This window comes from Nestor notabilis, unplaced genomic scaffold, assembly GCF_000696875.1.
Source record: "Nestor notabilis isolate BGI_N333 unplaced genomic scaffold, ASM69687v1 scaffold6786, whole genome shotgun sequence".
Lineage (NCBI taxonomy): Eukaryota > Metazoa > Chordata > Aves > Psittaciformes > Psittacidae > Nestor > Nestor notabilis.
Window position 1 is genome coordinate 137,078 of NW_009934155.1, and position 21,324 is coordinate 158,401.

The following is a 21,324-nucleotide window of genomic DNA, read 5'->3' on the forward strand; positions in this document are numbered from 1 at the left end:
GACTGAGATTTGGGGAGAGAAGTGGACATTGCCCACCTGGACTTCAGTCAGGCTTTCAGCACTGTTTCTCATCAGATCTTCATAAAGAAGCTCATAAGCGGTGAGGTAGACTGAAAACTGGCTGGACAGGTAGGCCTAAAAGGTTGTGATGAGTAGTAGAAAGTCTAGTTGGAAACCAATAGCTAATGATGTAGCCCAGGGTTTTTTTTCCTTCCTTAACAAAATTTTTCATGAGAACAGGGAAGTAATAAAGAAATTCTCTGCTTCAGGTACTTCTTCCCTTGTCCAATGTCAGCTGCTAGCAAAAAAACTTACAGTCAGCTTGGGGTAGTCAACTAAAGTCACTAAACACTGGTCACTAATACAAATGTGACTTCAGATGAAAAATAACACGTTTCTCTATTCATCGGAAGTAGGGGGAAGCAAAGAAGGCAGCAAGAAAATTTGAAATATAACAAGAAAACCACAGCAGCAAGGCAGCCAGAACACTGACACGACCACAACTTTTGAAAGCCATGGGTAAACCAAGGGACAGTTAAATTTTTACAAAACTGGAACTCATTTTTCAGCATCCTAAACATAAATTGATTCAAGCAGAAACGATTAATCTGCTCCTTATTCTAGACATTTTTGTCACAGCTTTCTGAAGCGTATAGGTACAGTTCTTCCAGATCAACGCAATGCTAAAATAGGTCTCTAATTTCCATTTCTGCCACATCCATGTAAAATGCCTTAAGACACATAAGTACAATAATATAAACCTTGAAACATAGGAGAAAAATGAAATTGTTTTAATGATTTTCTAATCTGAATCAAATCAAAGTTAAAGCTGTATTTTAAATCTGAATCTAGATTAGAATTGTAGGTTGGTTTTAAACATTTTTAATGACTGTGTTAGCTCCTGTTAAGAGTATCTTCCAGACATTTCACTTCTATGCCCTGTATTTGTTCTGATTTCAAGGAGAGATTAAGCAGTTCACCCCAGAGAATTTCAGGAGTTGAAATCAGTGGAATTTAGGAGCTGTTGCTGTAGGTTCTATGATCAGGCATCTTTTCATAACAATATGAAGAGAAGTCACTAATCACCACATCATTCACTTTTGGTATTTTCTGTCCACTCTTGAATCATGTCTTAGGTAGTTGAACGAAATAGAAGGAAAGAAAACAAAGAGAAATAGACATTCTTTAGACAGATAAAACAGAACCTTAAAGTAAGATCTATTCTGCAGCACAAAAAAAGTATTTTCTAGCAAACCAGCAAAAGCTAATAGCCAATAGCTTACAATTTGCAACCAGTTCTTTAATCTGATTAATCAGATGTACATTGGCAGCTTAATAAATAATGTATCCAGTTTAATTAGTTATACAGTTTGCAACATAAATAGCTATAATCTTTGTAACAGTGGAATTAATAGTAATTATTCCAAAGTATCTCTTTTTGGATGATGACTCGAAAATTTTTGTTTCAAGAACTGATTTAGAAAGTTGACAAATGTTAAAGAACATTGTTAAAAGCTATTAAAAATGAAACAGTGTTCTTCAAATAACGGAAGTTGTATTAAAACAGAATACAGAAAGTATCAAGGAGTCTGGATAGACAATAATAATAATAACAATGAAATATCCCTAAAAATTTAATTATGGAGTCCAAAAACTGTTTCAGGAGCAACTAACCAAGAAAGCCAAAATCAATGCTAAATCCTTCTTCCTATATGGCAGGAATAAAAATTTTGAGAGTCCACAGGACCGAAATGAGAGCCCTGGTATAAAAAGCCATTTTAGAGAAGCTCTATGAGTTCATTGCCTTAGCATTTATTGCAGAAGAATATAGTAAAATTCCCAGGGACCCTTTTTGGGAAAGGGAGAGAATTACAGCAGAGAATCTTTCTCAACTTAAAAAGCTGCAAAAGAGGTTATGTGCTAAGAGGTTGGATGTTAAAAAGTTAACAGAACAAAGAGTATCTAGAAAAAAAGTTTAAAATCAGTTTTGGGATGAGATAGCTGAGACACTAAAAGCAGTGTCTAAGTCCTCATTTAAAACTGTCAGTGCCTGAAGGTAAGAGAGCAACAAAAATGATTCCAACCTTTAAAACTGGTGTCAGGACATCAGTGAAACTACTGGCTTGTAAGCGTATCATGTGGAAGGTATGTAAGGAGGGACTATATAATGAACAGAATTAGAGATACCTGGACAAATGTGTGTGGGGAGAGCATCTGTAAAAAAATATTTCTGCTTTACAAACCTATTGGGGGCTTTCAGAAGGTTTAACCAGCATAAGGATATACATAAGCTGCTTGATGAAATCAGCTTGGATCCCTAAGATATTTTGAGAAGACCCTCACCAAGAAGGACTTTAAATAAAATGCCAAGCAATGCACAAGAGGAAACACAATCCTGGCTCCACAAAAAATGGTAGGCTCCAATCCAATCATTTCTATTCAAGGGCACCTCTTTAGCACTGCAGCTGCATGAAAACATTAGCTCAGTACTAGGCAGCTGTTTAAAAGGCAAATCAATGTGTAATTAATTATGAAAATAACAGGGAATCAAATACTAGAGTATACTACATAAAATATACAAATTAATAACAAAGCCTACATAAAATACGACATAAAGCCTTTGTTTGTCCATCCACAACTAGTATGTTCTGTTCTTGACCTTCATTTCAAAAAGAATAATTCAGTACTGGAAAAAAATTCAGAAACAGACAGCTAGAACAATTGTTTTACAATGATGAATAATTATTGTATGCCTTATAAATATGTAACAACTTCTACAAAAGGAATGTCTGATTAGGCTAGGACTAACCAGAGAAGGACATTGCAGAGATTTTAAAAATTGTAAGGATATAGGTGAGTTATGTCACCAAAGGAAGCCAGTGGCAACCAAATATTGACAAATATTTAAGATACATTGAGCATGCAGACAAGCCAATCTAGGCTCAGGAAATCACTTTTTAGAGGCTGGGAAAATATTAGGGAGAACGGAGCAACACATGCCTGCCCTGTCACTGTTCACCCTTAGGTATCTTTTCACAGTCACTCTTGAAGAAGAGTGTGAAGTTAGATGGATGAAGACAACTGCTGTTTGTCTGCTTATGTTTCCTGGCATGTTACCTTTCTGCAAGTGCCGTAAATTCAAAATCCAGTTCCTCGGGTAACTGCTTAAAACTACAGTTAACTAGCATGAAATATATGATAAAGAATAGACATGTCAGATTTTCCACACAGGCATTTTAATGAATATTTGCAGTATTTCTATACAGTTTGTTTTTACCAACTGTGTTAATTTTGTGAATGAAGAAGAGCTAAACCCAATAAACTGATTGCTTTACAAGCTTTTTTGAAGTTTCAAAAAGGTATTTAAAGGGACTAACGTCTTTCACATGAGCATTTTGAACAGCAAGACAGGAAGCTCATGTCCCCAGTGGGAACCTCTTCACACAGCTGTATGTACTGGTGCAGAGCAATGTATTTTGTAGCAATGATTTTAAGCAGCCATAAACTGACCATGGTGAGATCACTGTTTGGCATTTTAATGAGTATCACTGTTTGAGTATCTCATTTTAATGAGATCACTGTTTGGCACCTGTAATTGGTTTGTTTCAAAAAACCAGTAATAATTTACACTTACATGATACGTTTGTAAAGATAGGCCAGAGTGCCAAAAAGTATTTAACAGAAAAAATTGTCATCACTTTAAATGTTGTCCAAGATTTTATGTCGTAGCTTTTACTTTCACAGGACAAGATGTATAAGCTCTGGCTTTTCATACCAGTTTAATACAACCTTTTCCATCTCAATGGCTTGGAAGAGAGAATGCTCTCTCTTATAAAACCAGATGAAAACAGTTGTTTACCTGCTGTTGCCTTGTACTTCTGATACAAGCTATATTGCATGACCTTGCTATAAAGTGCAAAGAAGGTTGCAATCATATATATCTAAAATCTTAGTAAGCACATGATCTATCTTACCTAACTTTAACCATGTAAAATTTAGGCCTTTAATCTAACTAAAAGCCTATGTTCCCTTCAGAGTCCATGCAAAATACAGAAAAATGTAGGGAGTGATCCAACCCATTGTAAAATAAGTGCCTAAAGTGAAATAAATCACACTCCGCAGGTACTGGTTCCTCCATCGACTAGGGAACAGAAAGCTAAGATCAGATTCTCAAATTTCAAGTAGCTAAATATTTTCCTGTTTCACCTACTCAAGTTTCCCAAAATGTATATCGGGATTTTATTTTTCTAATTACTCAACTGATTCAAAAACTCATATTTAGTAATTCTACTAAAAGCCTTTAGTCCCAATGTTATTTAGTGCTTATGCAGCTGTTTCATGGATGCTTCTACAACTCGCTGTGTAAACTGTATACTATATTGTTATCGAATGCAAAATAAATTACTGCAAAATAAAAGTTATGCTCCCTGATGCTTTCCTTACCAGCTGAAAACTGGTGCGTAGTCTGTGACTAAGCTGAGGTACCTCCAGTATAACACACTATTTTGATCTGATTTGATTCTTGAAGAACAGCAAAAGATTAAGAAATAACCAGCCACTGGACATTTCTCTTTGCTTTCTTACAACTTCAAAAAGCTTCCCCTTGTTAAAAAAATGGTGAATCAAGTGATGAGAAGGGATTTTTTACCAAGCTGCTGACACAGAGCTGCTGTTGTCTATTCTAACAGCCATCTACTTTGGGCTATTTGTAAGTGACAAGGGAAACAGACTCCCCTCTCAGTTTCCCAGCATTCTGGCATCTATACAATATTAACACATTTATTTAAAATCATACATTGGCTCATTCTTGTATTTTATTTTTATATTGGAACTTTAATACTTTTTTCCATCTGCCTCTGAAAGTTTGGTTCAAAGCTCTAGATAAAGTTCTGGCCACAGTCTTAAGGCTTGACTGTAAAATAAATTTTATACTATCATGACTAGTTATTTTAATCTAAAATATCAAAGAAAGTCCTAGCTAAGTGATGCTCCGGCACTCATAGTAGTTTCTAGTATTTCCTTTAGGTTGCATTATTCCTGCAATGAGATGATCTGAAGACACCTTTAGACAACATTCTTCTTACAGACATACTACAAAATCTGTATTTGATGGAATAGGAAACCTTTGTGTAAACAAGGCAGACTTGAGGTGGTTTCCCACACACACACTTTGTTTTAGCTACAGTTTCATTATCATAAGAGGCAAATATTTTCTTTTAGATTTAGTTCCACAGACTGTCCAGAACTTGGAAAAAGAAATAGAATAGCTAAACACTCTAAAGGAAACTGCCCCAAATTACTGATGCCACAGAGAACTGGGCTGGCTATGGCTTACACTGCTACTTTTTTATATAAACAGATTACTGACAAACAAATTGTTCTTCCCTTACATGAGGATAACAGAGAGAGGTCTAAAAAAAAAAAAAAAATCTGACTGATTCAAGCTCATGCATGCTATTTCCAAGCTGGGTTAAACATGCTTCACGAAATACTGCTTGAATTTTTGTAAAGACAGTTGGTATACGATATTTTATATCCTCTTAAAATGTTACTGATGAAGAGGAGATGAAATTACATTGATACTGTAATAGTACTTTGCTTAGCCACTTAATCATTGTAACCAACTTGAAACTAAGCTTACTTCACAAACAGAAACATGATGTGTATTCAGGTAATTCCATCAGGTCCTATGTAACTGTAACTGTCTTCCAAAAACTGTAACAATTTTCAGTCTGTTCTGCTATCCGCAAACATTTCTGCATGCTACTGATTGACTTAACATTTTTTAGCTACAAATATACCAGTTGAATTAAGGGGTACTTTTGTAACATTTGTTGTAAAATACTAGCAAACACAGTGAAGTATATAGGAAAAAAATTTTCTCACATTTACTCCTTTTCTTTACCTGCAGGCTGCCTTTCTTCAACAAACCAGGTCAGTCTCTTAAAAGTTTATTTGCATTAGAAAAAACATCCACTGCTGACAATGGCAATCAACAACAGATGCCATCGAAGTGATGCTAGACCTAAAGCAAAGTCTAGTTACAACTGCTTTGGAAATTCCTGTTAAAGGAATTCTAAAGCCAAGTTATTATGAAATGAATTATTTACTCTATAGAACTGAAGTTCTCAAGTATAAAAGATAACCAAGGAATTTGCTATAGCTTAGGTTTGAGAAGTATGTTTTGTTTAAAAGCCAACACTAAACGCTTTAACATGTACATGCTTCCTTGCAAACTGATATGCCAATAACCAAGCATACAGCCAGCAATTCAAGCCTAAACTCCACTCAGTCACAAGGTTTATATCCTAAATATCCTCAAAAGAACAGTTCTGAAAACTGACGTTCTCATAGCATTTCTGCAACATGGCTGGATATCAAATCTTGTTTCCACCTATGACTGAAATAGTTTCAGGTGCTTAACACTGTCCCGCCCACTGAATGGCATTTACCATTCCTGCGGGGAAGCAACACTGAAAACTTTTGTTGGTTGTTTTTAGTTTCTTTAATGAGCTTCTTGCCTTAAGTCCTGCCAAACCTATATACCACTTGGATTAATTATAATGTACACACAGCTGGGAGTCAAAATAGTTTCTAGCCACTATTCAGAGCACGACAGTCGTGGTTTCAAAGTGACATACTGTGAAGAAACCTACTGCGCAGCCAAGTCAATGTAAAATTCAAATTCTACCCTTTCAGAAAGAGACGAATAGATGAAATTTCCTTCAGAAGGATGGAGGAAGGAGGGATAACACATTCTGAATATAAGGCAATACTGTGTTAAAAAATTAAATGTATGTGAAAATGGTTTGCAAGAAGGGGAAGGTCTTGACTTGAATCAGTGTAAAAGACCAAAAGTGACTGGGTCGAGAATGCACGTCAACCCACTGCTCTCACCTTTGTCCTCAAACTGGATCTACGTGTGGCCTTGAAAAGAAGACAAGTTTAAGTCTTAGGAAATGAAAATATGAAGCCACAGTTCATATTCCACTCATGAATTCCTGATCACAGTGGATGGCTGAATGGTTAAAATGCATAACTGAAACCACGGACATTTGACTTCAACTATATAGCCAAGCAGGTGTTGGGCCTTTCAAAAAGCTGCAGTCTGAGAAATGGGCACATGAAAGGAAACAATCTTCTTTCCACTAATGACTTCCACTGCACTTTATGGGACAAGAAGGGGAAAACAACTGAAAATTTTGGCAAGCTGGAAGAGGAGGGGTAGAGAAATACTGTAACGTGCTGCAGAACAAGCAAAAAGTCCCACACCACAGAAGAACTACTGCCAAATGCTGGGTTGTTAGCTTATGCCACTGAATTGGCTCAATAGCCTTTCACTGCTGTTACACCAAAGACCTTACAACATCCATGTGCCTTTGCAGAGGAAAGGCTGGTCTGAGACTTGGTAACTAGGATTCACACACTGTTCAGCTCCCTGCTGCCTTCTGGCTTGGGCATATTTCAGCAGTACTGTGATTCCATTATTTTGCAACTCACAGATCAGAGAAGTGACTTGAGAGGTATCACTGATGAATACTGCATCCAAGTCATCATTTTTACTTCGACATAGTAATACTTCTGAAATAAATCACACAAAAAATTGTGTGATAACTGTCATTGGCTAGATGACCACTACGTCTCAGAAGAAAGTATTTCTCAATTAGAAAATAAGAATATTCATTAGCAGACAGCTAATGATCCTCAAGTCTCAAGCTGCTTTTTGCTCTTCTGTGCCTTTTCTAAAAGCCATGTAGCACATCATTTCTGAAAAAACAGGCAAAAAAGAAGACATAAGTGCAAAACCACATTGGTGGTTTTGCAAAAGGATTTTGTACTATAGCTTGTACATAGTAATGGACACTTTAACTTATACATGTATTCTTTTTGCATTGAATAGCAAGGCAGTGTTTTTCTTGAAAGACATGGTTGATCCTCATAGGAAACTGACAATTGCAGACTTTGAAATATGTTTTCAAAATTTACCAAATCACCATAGGCAGGTAATGCCACCTGACATTTGAAATGATTAATCTGAGGCACGAAGAACAAGAAGCTTTTCCAGGATAAAAGAGCAATACAGCAACTACTGAAACATTGCTGAAATTCTTAACTGGACACTAAGTTCACTCTGAGATAACGGAAAATTCTGCCCACATACAATGCAAGTCTTTCACTGGTTTAGCCAGACTATATAATTAGGAAGGGAAAAAAGTCCCATCAACTCGCCACTTCATTATCACAATGATTCATTCAGTTTTTGGGGTTTTTTGAGTAACTGTGAACGAACTTACCATATTCCAAGAATTACAGCAAGCTCTTCTGCACACAAATCTGGTACTTGGTACTGATCAGCATCTGCTAATTTTATCTCATTAAGCAACGTATCATCATTTAAATCATAATTCTATGGAAGAGAAAAAATATTTTAAAATAAATAGAAACAGTTACAGAGAAATTTATGCCTTCAAAATATGAAAAGAGAAAAAAAAGTAACTTGTTTGAAATGGATGATACCAACATCAGAAAGAGACACAATGGAAATTTACCATTCTATGACTGTGGTAGAATAACTAACTAAGCCAGTAGAATGAAGTATCATCCAAACCACTTCCACTACAAATATACTTGTTGTCATGCAGGAAGAACAGCATTCAGAGGAACTTTGAGATTACCTGAATCTTGATTTTTTTTACTTAAAGGCTGAAGAAGATTTTCCTTTTCAAATTGTTGCTCACAGTGTTGCCAACAATGTTGTCCTCTATTTTATACATATTTAAAAAAAAAACCCAGTCCTTAAACCCACTATTGTACTCCTAGCTTTTAGTTACCAGTAGTATTTTTTATAATCTATTAAAAACAGAAAATGGATTATTTTAATAGTTTTTAAAACTTCCTATTAAATTCCTTTCAATGTCCTACTAGTAGCTATTTCCAGCAAGCACCTATCATTTGCAAGGTGAAAATAAGGGTCCATGGTAGAACAAAAAGCAAATAGGAATGCTTTGAAGTGGGTTATCTGCATTCATAACTAGTATTTTATCACTATATAACTGAACCTAAACTGTGAATTGCCGAAGAATATGAAGAAAATAAATTTGTTTTAAGGGGATAATGAAGACATTCCCACTCTTAGAGGCATATTTAATACCATAATTTTCTTTTCTAACATTAGCATACGTAAGAATTATCTACCAGTTCCAGATGGAAACTATTTTACAGTACTATGCTATCATAATGATACCACTCCACTATATGAAACCTAAGTTACAATTTAATATAATGCAATTAGGAAAAAAATTTCCAGCTTCTGGCCTACATAATCTTCAAAATCTAGCCTGTATAAACAGTACTAATTGCTTTAACATCACTATGAATATTGATCAGCCAAACTGTACTGCAACTGTATGCTACAGTTTTAAAGCCTGATTTCCATTCCTAGGTTTAAAAATAAATTCCTTATTCCCCCAAGACATAAAATCAGCTCTGAATTTTTTAGAGCTAATCAAACTATTTTAAGGTGCCACTTCATACAGGAGTCCTTATGCATCACCTCAAGCCTGAAGTTTTCCTTTCAGAGGAACTGACTTGTGAGCAAAGCTTTCAATTTGCAGCCTCAAATATTTTTAAATGCAAATAGCTTTCCTTCTAGTGCTATCTGGGATAACATAATTGCTCAGCACTAGGGGGAAGCAAGAAGTACTTGACCAGAAATCAGCCCAGCTACTAGTCCAATAATCAGTCCCATTGCTATTTTGGTTGTGTTTTTAATGGAATTAAATTACTGACCTCTTAATTGCAAAATAGCTTGTTCAGTCATCTTACTGAAAAATAATAGGGGGAGAACTTTAAGACCATAGAAGTAAGCACTCCAAAACAGGAGATGAAGATTAAGTGTGACCAGTCTCACTTTGGCCTTTATACATCCTGGCAGAGTTTATTATTCTCTTAGGAAATTTTCTCACTCATCCAGGACAATTCCTATCTTTAGACAAGTAAGAGTATTTTCCTTTATCTGCAAATGGCAGATGTAAAATAAGAACACTGGCCAGGGGAAGAAGATTTCCCTATAATAAATTTGCAGCATGATTACAGGCCTTTTACCTTTCCATTCGTGTATGTTAATTCTGTGCAGATTCTCAGCACCTCTCAAGACTTTGCTTTTATGCATTTGCCATAAATAGTCTTTTTAAATTATACAAGACAGAACAAACACCTGCCCTAAACTTAGAGATGCAATGATGTTGGTAGTTTTTGGCAGATGGAAAATAGCATTAACTCCAATTTTCAGCTAAAATAGCTCAAGATACACTCAAGGCTTACAAATTTGAGACCAGACCTAGCAAAAGAAACACTAGGACTCACTGTGTGGTCCTCAAAGGATCAGTCATAATTGTCAGTTAACACTAAACAAGTTGTACTTTGATACTACATTATCCATAAAGACATGCTGGGAAAAGGTGGTGGTGGTGGGATAATCAAAACCTTTAACTGGTAATTCAACAAACACATGAATCAGAAAGTCTACTTAGTCAAGCCTGCTCTAATGCCTGTGACAGAATACTCACACACAGTGTTAATAAAATATCTGAACTTGAAAAAGCTCAGGTTTTCTTTAAAGCTGTGCATTGTTCTACTAGCATTTTCTAGAATTTCTGACACACAAAATGCAGAAATAAAAGGTTCTTCTTTTTTCCCCCCCCAGATGCAGACTGTGGGAACAGAAAGCCTAACTTTCCTTAATACACAGCCTGAGTAACTTATGAGAGAATTATGACACAGTCACTCAGACTTGCACAAAATTTAACTCCCTCCATGTAGCCAAAACCTCTCAAGCCCTTTCTAGCATCATGTTTTTACTTTTCAGAAAGAGTAGATATGCTTACTTTCTCTAGCATCATTTTGAAGATACATTCTCCAAAATCTTAGTAGGAAGGCATGGATAACATAAGCACTACTAATTTTTAAAGGTTCTAAATATCCTCATCTTCCTTCTCAAACACCCTGCTAAATTAACTTCAGCAGCTTTGGGTCTTTCCATTAAGAGGACTCACTAATAGAGTATTTTATTAGCAAGGACAATATATTACATTCCAGTTTATACCTACAGCCTAAAACAGTGTTGTCATCATTTTATACCCAACTAAAATCCTTATAGATTTGTCTTATACGAAGTCCTTATATATTTGTCTTGTACAAAGACAATCCTTCAGAAAGTTGCAAATAACTGGATAAAAGAGTTATACAATATCTCAGTGAGGGACTCTCCAAACAATGCATCCTACCATCTTAAAGGTCTTTTCCAACCTAAATGATTCTATGATTTACTTCTAGGTGAGTTGTACTAAGTAAGGTAGGTCTGTAACTAAGTCTGACACTCACCAAGTGGCCTCACCCAAGCTCTCACCATCCTTAAATAGGTTGCTATACATAGTTCTAAGCACAAGTTTTGACATACATGCAGTCAATCTCTTTTCATCAAATCAAATACAACACTAAGGACATACTAATGGACAACCAAAAAAAAAAAAAAAAAAAAAGATAGCTAGGGTGGTCTCCTAAGATATTTGTGCATTCAATGTAGGAACACAGAAGTACTGTCAATTTTTTTGCTTGACCTGGACGTCTATCAAGGCATAACCATTTTTTATAAAGGCTTTCCAATCTAAAGAGTAAGTCTTGGACCATAGTGCCTCAATTTATCTCTGGATTCTTTAGCAAGTTCAAATAACTTCAAATCCTGACCAGAACTTCTCCTCATGAAGGAAAAATGCCATTCCAAAACAATTCAGTGGTTGTTGAGCCATTTACTATTGAAGTCATCAGGCACAGCCTGAAGATCAGTTGGGCCAAGTCATGTAATTCATGCCAGTAGGAATACCTAGACCAATTTCCTATCTTCACACTGTCACTAAACACGTCCGTCAGTCCTTAGGAATCCATGCTCTTCTGTGATGCCCTGCAGGCTATTTTGAAAACCTGTCTCTCACGTGTTTTCCTAACTCCATCACTTACTCACTATAATACATAAACTGTGGAAGATCATATTTGCAAACATGCTTTTAGCTGAGCAGCCACATCTGTCTTGCAGTCAGACATACATTGTTTTACCCCATGTCCTTTAATATTAGGCAGACATCTGTCCCACACTTTTTCCAAAAGCTTTCAGAAATCATAACTAAGTTGGTCCTAGGCACCATGCCCTTTTCATATGAAGATACTCAAAAAAAGCTTCAGAACATTGTCATTTTAAGAATGAATACAATTCTTCTCAAACACATACTATTGTTAAGTTTTCTAGAGGTGTTGGAGCTGGACTCAGTTCACTGTGAGGAAGGAGGAATTCATCTGTTCTTTGGACATCCAAAATAAGCTGTGCAACATATTTTTCCTGAAATCGTGTTCTCTTCCCCAAAGCACCTACAGAAAATCAATGTAAGTTTATATTAACAAACACTAAGAACCAGTAACCCCATCAAGTACTAGAAAGTTGCTCACAATAAAGCAAAATAGAGAAACACATTAAGAATTAGCCTATGAAATTTAGTAGTGGTTTAAATCTGTTTGATCTCTTCGCAGCTAACTACATGTGATCTCACTGCTGGCTATGACATACAAACAAACACGTATTACAAACATAGAAACGCAGCTAGGTAGGTCTTGCAAAAGATGGTAACTTAACAGAATCCTAACCAGAGCCAAAATGGACTTAAAAATTACTTAAAATTTGGAGGTTTGCTTGCTTTTTATTGAGTATTGTGTCATAATAATGTGAAAGCCAAGTAACAAGAAACAGAGGACTGAATGCTGATCCACTTCCAGGACAAAATCTTTGAGGTAAAGATGATTGACTGCTCATGTGACAAAAGCCTGAGGATGAGGCTATTGTCACTACGAATTACCTAGCATAGGTACTGAAATAGCAGTTACCCCTTATCTTTCTGGAGATGGAAACATAGCAGTAAGGAAAACAGAAATAAACTGATTTCTCCTTTTCTGCCAATTACCCATTTAATGGGTGAGCCCTGTGTTAAGAGTTTATGAAGAAAAGATTCTAAAAATACCACCTTAAAATAACAAGGCACACTGCAGAGAACATGCAGAGAAAGATAATGATTTATACTAATTATATGTGGTAGCACTCAATTCTCAATTTTAGTAACACTTGAAAATCATTAAACTGTAATTCACTTCCTATTATGTCTTACTGCTTAAACAGCTGAATAACACACTTGCAAAGTTATGCTGATTAATAATACATTTACTTGCTACCACCCAGAAACTGTGACTTGTTTATGCTAAGCTGCATACACCTCCCATTCCATTTTTTTAAGCAAAGAATTCATTGTTATTACAGGGACAAAGCAATAATTTTTATTTGGAAAATATACATCGTGCGTTGAAGCTAGGGGAAAAATTTGCTTGCTTTATACCACCATACTTTCTGTTCCATACTAAATATTCCCAGGGATGCATTGCTGGGCATGAAAACCAAAAACAGACAATATGCAGATTTCAGAGTTCAGCATTATTAATCCTCCAGATCTGTTGATCTTAAATTTATTTTGGATTACCATTCTTCATCTTAGTAAATTTATATGCAAGAAGGACCAGACTTCTCTTTTACTTGAAATTGCTTTGTGGAGTTAGCAATGGTTGTGACTTATTGTGAGGGACCTAAAGATGCTTTTTAATAAATGAATACAGCACAGACCTGGATTCAAGGGACTTTAAAAAGAACAGAAGCCAAAACAAGTACCATTTTTTCACACATTTCTAGAAAAACTTTGGAAAATACTGATTCTAAATTCTCTCTTTAAGAACAGCAAACATTTCCATGTCGTAATAAAATATTCAACTCATAAGGACTGCAACCATTAAAGAATAAAAACCCCTTAAAGATCCTTTCCTAAAAAGGAAATTCCTTCCAAAAGCCTTAAAAATGTCCTTCCTAGAGATTCAATTTTTACATTAAAGCAAAGTCTTTTCTGATGATGTAACATTCTTTCCATTTAGCCCAAACATGCATGTCAAATGAGTTTGTCTAGAATGCAAACAATTCCCACATGTTCAGCTCAGTTCATTTGCCTTCAGGTTAGGCATCCTTCATAACTCTTCTGAAAGATTTAAGGAGATAAACCACAGAACTTTTAGGAGTTTCACAACATTTTTCCAAGAGTCTGTAACACCACAAACTCTCTCTGGGACTAGCATAACCTCTTGGTAAAGTAATGAAAAAATACAAATAATTCCAGTGCATCCAAACTTCTTTTCCCTCCCCTTCCAAACAGGAGGGTATTTTCCTAGATTTAAGGAAATTATTTACCCAAAACCTAAAGATTGCCTTTAAAGGGAAAAAAAAAATCCAGCACGTAGCTGTAAGTTGAGGAATATCCATAAATAGCCACCTTCCCCCTTGATATTACTTGGTGTTGGTTCATTAAATTTTTATAGCTTGAGTATCCTCACAGGCACTAATGTTTTCAATAAAAATAAATTTAAAAAAAAAACAAAAAAAAAAACAAAAAAAACCCCAAACATGAAAACTTTAGGTTCATTTCAAACAAAACTACTTCATAATACCAAGTTTGCAGTACGTGCCACACATGGCAAAAAATCTTTTGGTTTGGTTTTTTATTTTTTATTTTGTGTCTGTGGTTTTTTTGTTTGTATGGTTTTTTTAATTAAAATACTGAACTGACTCAGGATATAAGCAGGGGTAGCTGCAGCTCCAATCTAAATATAAAAGAAGTGCTGCCTTGTGACACAGTGGTGTAATAGGTAAGGAGGCTGCAAGTTTCAGTTCCGGAGTTCTACAAGTCCATAGAAAAAAAACCCTACATAGCAGTTCTGCATTTTTACTGAGGTACAACCAAAAATTCTCACACAGAAAAGGTGTGTAGTTTACATCATTTTAATCACCTAGCAGGACTAGCTAGACCTAACAGTCCCACATCTATACATGTAATTTTAAATGAAGTTCCAAGTGTAGCAACTTGATCTGCCTGACTCCAAAGAATATAATTATCCTTTCAGAACCTAGAGTGTCTATAACGATCAAATCCTTGATACTACTGTTAATCAGAAATTTGACTTTTCTACTTACTTCCTGTGATAATAACAGTCCTTGAAGAGACTTTTAAATGCTATTTACATGGACTAGATCTAGGCTAGTGGCATAAAAAGTCAAAGACTGCATCAAATCACCATGCAGACTTCTTAAGTGTCTACAAACAAATTATTCACCATGATATCAGCTAGTTCAGGATTCCCATAACAGAGATAAATACACCTAGAATTTGATACGAAACACAAAAAGGAAAGATTGCAATATCATAGCTGCTCAGACATCCATATTGGGGATGATACTGTAATTAGAGAGTATATTTCTCTTCCCTTTTCCAAGTAATGATCATTCTCAGAAGACAAATAAATCCAGCCTGCTAAAAGTCAAGATTTTTCAAAATATAGTTCTTTTTTACTTGAATATGTAAAAAACTCCCAATAAATCATGTTAGTTTGGTCCAACCAACCATCCTCAAAGACTGTACAAGCAAAATCTTACCTGTGAGATTAATCTGCAGTTTCGTTATGTCTTTAGCCATATTGAAACACTGTTTAGCTTTTTTATACTCATAGTAATACAAAAATGTATAGGCACACTCAAGACGGAACTGAACTGCTAAGTGCCAGCTTTCACCGCCTGTGAACAAAGTTTCTGCTTCTGTCACTGCAAATTAAGAAACAGAAATGCTATCAGGATGCAGTCCAGAAGAATGAAATTTTAAAAATACATTTAAAACGCCAGGAGAAATAGTCTGTTATGCTTCGAGTAGACCTATTGTTCTTTACACCTCCACACATTCAAAAATCCAGTCAGTGTACAAAAGATACGCACTATTATAAGCATTTTTCAAGTTTCACATCTGAGGATTACTACTAGAACAAACAAAAGTTTAATCTTCACTTTTTTTTTTTGAGTACTTGTGAATCCTCAAGATCTTTCAATTAATATAGAAAGCTGGTAAGTCTGAACATATTTTTACACAACTTTTTTAGTTCCATAAATAAGGATTTTCATGAATAAACCCCACCTAGTAACTTAACTTTTTCCAAAGTATGAATTTAGAGATTTTGTTTAATAAAAGCAAATTGGTAATTTAAAAACATTACTGCAATGGTTTTCAACTAAAGCAGGATACAGAATACAGCAGTTACAACTTAATCCTCTAAATAACCCCTTCAAGAGACTACAACTATTTAAAAAACAATGTCTGTGCAATTTAATCCCTGCTTTTAACCAAAAGCATATTTCAAACATAGAACTTCAAAACTATGGAAGTTAGCTGAATGTTAACCTTATATTTAAGTAATGTATCCTCTTCACAAAGGAACGATCTCAGGTTTTAATGCTTTTGCCCATACTTACCATTGAACACATCCTCTTTTCATAAAACAGAATAATGCCCATATTAAGAATCATAAAATATCTGCTGTTCTAACAAAAGCTCTGTTTTTTGTAAGAGGGAGAGGGAGAGGGGCAGGAAAAAAAAATCAATAAATTATTTGGGACATCTGCCATCTTTACCTGCTTTTCACACTCTATACATACACAATGGCACTCTGATGGTTTCTCAAAAATTCAATTTACATGCAGAAAAAATAAAGAGGTTTTTTATGAGGCATTTTCAAGCACTAATCAAAGACTATGTAAAACATTTACTGAGTATTTGTTTTATGGAATATGAAGGTACTGATTTGAAATACCAGATGGCTTTAATTTGAAAGTAAATTAACCACAGATTCAAGTGTACTTCACATCATCTTCATGGAAAGCCATATTCAGGAGTCTCAAAACAGGTCACTGAAAACAGACATCTTAGCATCTATTTAGTATCTGTGCATATGCAGCAGCATCCTCCACAAAGCTCAGGGCTGCACAAACTACTGTATCTCTAGCCAGTATCAGCTAGTCAATGAATTTAAATTAATGACTACTTTTCTTTCAGTTTGGTTTCATGTTTTTCAAAGAAAAAGTAACAGTCACATAAATGCGCTCCAAATTTCTCTGGTATTTTATCTAGCTAACAGAACCCAAAAGTGCTTTCATGTGGTCTACATTCTCCAGAGATAATATAACAAAACTATTCTGTCAAACAAGAACTGCCGTACTCAAATAGAACTGCAAAACCATTGGCATCTAAATATCTTTGATGCTGGACATCTAAATATCTTTGATGCTGGACATCTAAATATCTTTGATGCTGGACATCTACGGAGCCTACGTTTGTCGCAAATCATAAAAAACCCAACTACATTAAGAATAATAGGAGAGGGTAGTCTTGAAGCTTTGGCATTTAACATTGCCACCTTCATCAAAATATATGTGACAACTCATCTCTAAATGCAATAGAAAATTTCTTCTATGGAATTGGCTGGAAATTTCAGGTTTGTTAAATGAAATGAGGAATCTTTAGCTAACTAATTGGCAAGGGGCAAATGTTTATAAGCGGCTTGCCTCTTCAGTTGCTGTAGGAAATTATATCAACAGTCTATGTAAGAGCTTATGCTTCTTAGAAAAAAACCCATGTGATATAATTACATTTGACATTTTAACTTTCTACATTATGTTTTTGTAAACACATATATTATACCATTTAATGTTGTCTATTTTCTCTACGTATAACGCAGAGAAGTAATAAATCTTAAGAGGTTACGATAGAGAACAGGAAAAAGGTTTATCTGCCCCACGAAGATATAGAAGAACTACATGCCCTTATAAAACCTAAATAAGGTCAGTTAAATAAGGACTGAAAACTGTACAGAATGGCTTCAAGTGACCTTGTGACAAGTTAGTAGTGTTAAGCATGGGAGAAGAAAACCTTTGTCTACAGTAACATGTTCCAGTTTTCATCTTAGAGGCTGGAAAACAGCATGTGCCATACAAGTCCATGTCAACTGAAGTGAATACTGTTCCCTCTCTACTCTCTGTAGTTGCATAAGCATCTGATAAGCATCATGTTGACAGTTGTGCCTACAAATTCCCCTCCCCCATGATACCTTAGGATTGATTCTGTAGGCCAATAAACTGAGTAATTGGGAACATACCTTGTTTTATGCAGGTCTGGGCAAGAGTAAATAACTCAGGTGATCTCTCCTCTAACAACTGCTGGTGAATATTCACACACCTTAGAGTCCACCAAGATATTGTCTGAAATAAAATATGGATATTTCAAGTAAATGACAGGTATATTTCAAGTTTACAAGTATCTTTAAAAAGAAAAACAAACAAAAACCAAAACCAACACAACAACAAAAACAGAACAAAAAAACAGGCAAAAGGATAAGTGGCTTTAAAATACAGATTTTGTAACGTATTCATTTCTAATTTCTAAAACATACTAAACCATCCAAAATCTCTGATTTACACAAAAAATCAACACTAACCTAGCTTAAAGATGAACATATTCAAGCAGCTCTACAATACTCTGAGAGTTTGATGGGCTTTTCCTCTTAATTTCTCTAGCTGATCTTTGAACCCTGCAAATCTTTAGGACCACAATCTGTTAAGAAACTCTGCAAACAGAAGATAAAAGGAACACATGTGTGCTTATTCTGGAGTAGTCACTTGTTACTTTGATTTCACACCTCCTAATTCTTGTAACAGAAAAAGACATGCACACACACAAAAAAAAAGCTGTTTCTTACTTATCTTCTTTTGTCACTTTCGTGATTTTAACAGACAGCCATGATTTCACTCGTCAGTAATCTTTCCAGCCTGAAGAGTCCTAGACTATTTAGTTAATTTTGTATAGAAGCCATTCTGTATTTCTGATCCTCCAGTGTTATCCTTCTGTGCAATTTTCCTGTCCTGTTTTTTGGTTTATTCAGGTGGGGGTAGAAAGGAGACAGTGAGGTGGAAGAGGACCAGAACTGTCCATGACAACACCTTACAATCACAATTTAAAGCATTAATGTTTCTATGTGAAACTTCAGATAGGTAAAGACTTTACTGAACTAAGTAATCGTTCTATAACAGAGCTGAATCACAGCTCAGGAAATAGAAAGTTGTGTACAGAAAACATAAGTTCCCCAGCATATTTTATCCCTCTCTACCTGCACCAGGTGGAAATGCAGGAAAAACCTAACTGGTAATATAATGGTCTATTTTCAAAATTATATAGAAAATGGTCACCTGTGAACACAGGGTATGCCTCTACACAGGCTCTAATGATTACTAGTTAATCTACTATTGTTAGCATGCCAGTAATTTTCTATGAAACAGATGTTGACTGCTTCTAAGAGGTACCTATCTTCTGAACTTTTCGTACAGGTATGCTTACATCAGACTGACCTAAGGGCTGTACAGTATTCAAGCATAAACATCTAAACCAATCACATCTCTTTGACTAACATCGCTAGAAAAGAACCATCAAAAAGAATAATAGCTTCTATTTCAAAAAGCAATGAAAGATGACTTTTGATATCAAGCTGAACAGAGTAAAAACACATGAAAAACAGACTTTGTGAAAAAGGTCAGATTCTGACATTTCATCACTTATTTAGAAGCCTAAAAGTAATTTAAATTAGTTTCTAATTACTTCAGTTTAGCTTCATATAATGAAGTATTCATTTTCCCACACAAGTGATTATTCACCTGAATGATACAATTTCCTGAAGCCTGATGCTTGCCACTCAGAAATGTCAGAATTGGAGAGAAGACATTTATAAAGTTTCACGTAAGCCAGATAAGCTCTGTACAATACTCTATCAGCAACGTAGCTTTTTGGGTGCCAAGTTAATTTCTGGATTATTTTTAAGCATTTAATCCTCCATGTACAATTTCGTAATAAAAAAGGGCTTTATCAATGCTTTAGGTAATATATTTCAGAGTAGTTCACACCATTTTAAATTTATTTGCACTAACAAAGCAAAAATATTAAGAAACTTCATTAGGATCAAATTGAAACAAGAAAGAAGGGCAAGCTTTAATGGCTACATTAAGCTGTTGATGAAAGTAGTTTACATCAGTTGTTCCTTTTACGCTACTATCCAAACTCGATGTAACCGAAATAATTGAACCTCTACTAGGTAGAAGATGGCCTCCTATTATGTCAGTCTGAGGGGAGGCAGCAAGGGAATTCTCTATACCAGGTACATTTTCTGCCTTCCTGACTGACCCAATTGCTGAAATTCAACAGCACTCATCTGTGAATAACAAGGAAGAGCTTGGCTTCCCAAAATGCAGCACAGCCGACATCTCCCACACAGTTTAATTCATCACTCATACAAAGACCCAGCTGGGAATGGATGTTGTCAGCCAAGCATAAAGAGAAACCATGTGGCATCCTGATCTCCAGCCAAATTCTGTTCAATTGGAATGCAATAAAAAGAACTTGCTGCTGTTAAAAGTCCCCCAGTTCCAGAATCCTGCTACCGACCAGCCTGCTGCTAAACTACATGGGAAGTAAAGAATAAAACCCTCTCAAGGAAAGGTTCATCATATCTTCTTGTTTTTAATGTACAAGCACAATGGAGAATTAAGGTGGCTTCCACATGGATGCCTGCAGAAGAGGTAGAGGACAATGACAAACAAAAGAGTAGACTTCTTTGCCATCTGGAACTCATGGTTTAGAACTCATACAATAATGGTTAAAAGTATCCCAAAGCTTGTTAAAAAGGACACTTTTATACATATGCTGCATCATAGGGCATTCTCTCTCCTCTCCCTTCCTCCCCCAAATAATGTCATTAGTATGAGTCAAAGTTGCTTCCTGTTACATTTTCTAATTTTTCCAAGTAATGAAGGTATCATTCTTCTTTCTTGAGGAAGACAGAGAAAATAGTTTATCCTTAAGAAAAAGATACTTGTGTTTAATTGTAATCACTTTTGACTTGTTTCTTAGAGGAAAAAAAAACCTCAAAGCTACAGAAAAACAAAACAGAATTATACTGATTCAAAGAATGAGAGAAGCAGTTAATGAGTAGCTGGCAGTCATAACCATCAGTCACATATTTCTCACCTGAAGAGATGCAAGCTTGTGTCTTGAATTCACAAGGATTATCCTGGCTATGAGCAGCAAAATAGGATGAGAAGTCAAGGTATAGACTGATTCACCATCTAGAACCAGCATCTTCAGAATAACTGCATGCAGTATTTTTGACTGAAAGAATAAAGGAAAAAAAGTACTAGGTTCAGGAAACATAAGTAAGTCTATGAACAAGTCATGTAATATAGAATTAGAAAAAGTAACTGTTCATATATTTAAGGAAAAATTCTGGTGAAAACACTGGGGGGAAATGGTTGCCATCTCTTGGAGACTG

General features: G+C 35.4%; 1 protein-coding gene across 1 annotated transcript in view; it reads right to left on the reverse strand.

Moving 5' to 3' along the window:
- TTC27 (tetratricopeptide repeat domain 27) overlaps positions 1-21,324 on the reverse strand; it is a gene marked incomplete at its 5' end in the record, with an annotated part of 110,557 nt that overhangs the window by 81,400 nt on the left and 7,833 nt on the right. The window contains 5 exons of the mRNA XM_010017188.1: positions 8,295-8,407; positions 12,284-12,420; positions 15,566-15,730; positions 18,109-18,211; positions 21,024-21,164. Coding sequence (XP_010015490.1) covers positions 8,295-8,407; positions 12,284-12,420; positions 15,566-15,730; positions 18,109-18,211; positions 21,024-21,164 — 659 coding nt within the window. The remainder of the gene's footprint in view (positions 1-8,294; positions 8,408-12,283; positions 12,421-15,565; positions 15,731-18,108; positions 18,212-21,023; positions 21,165-21,324) is intronic.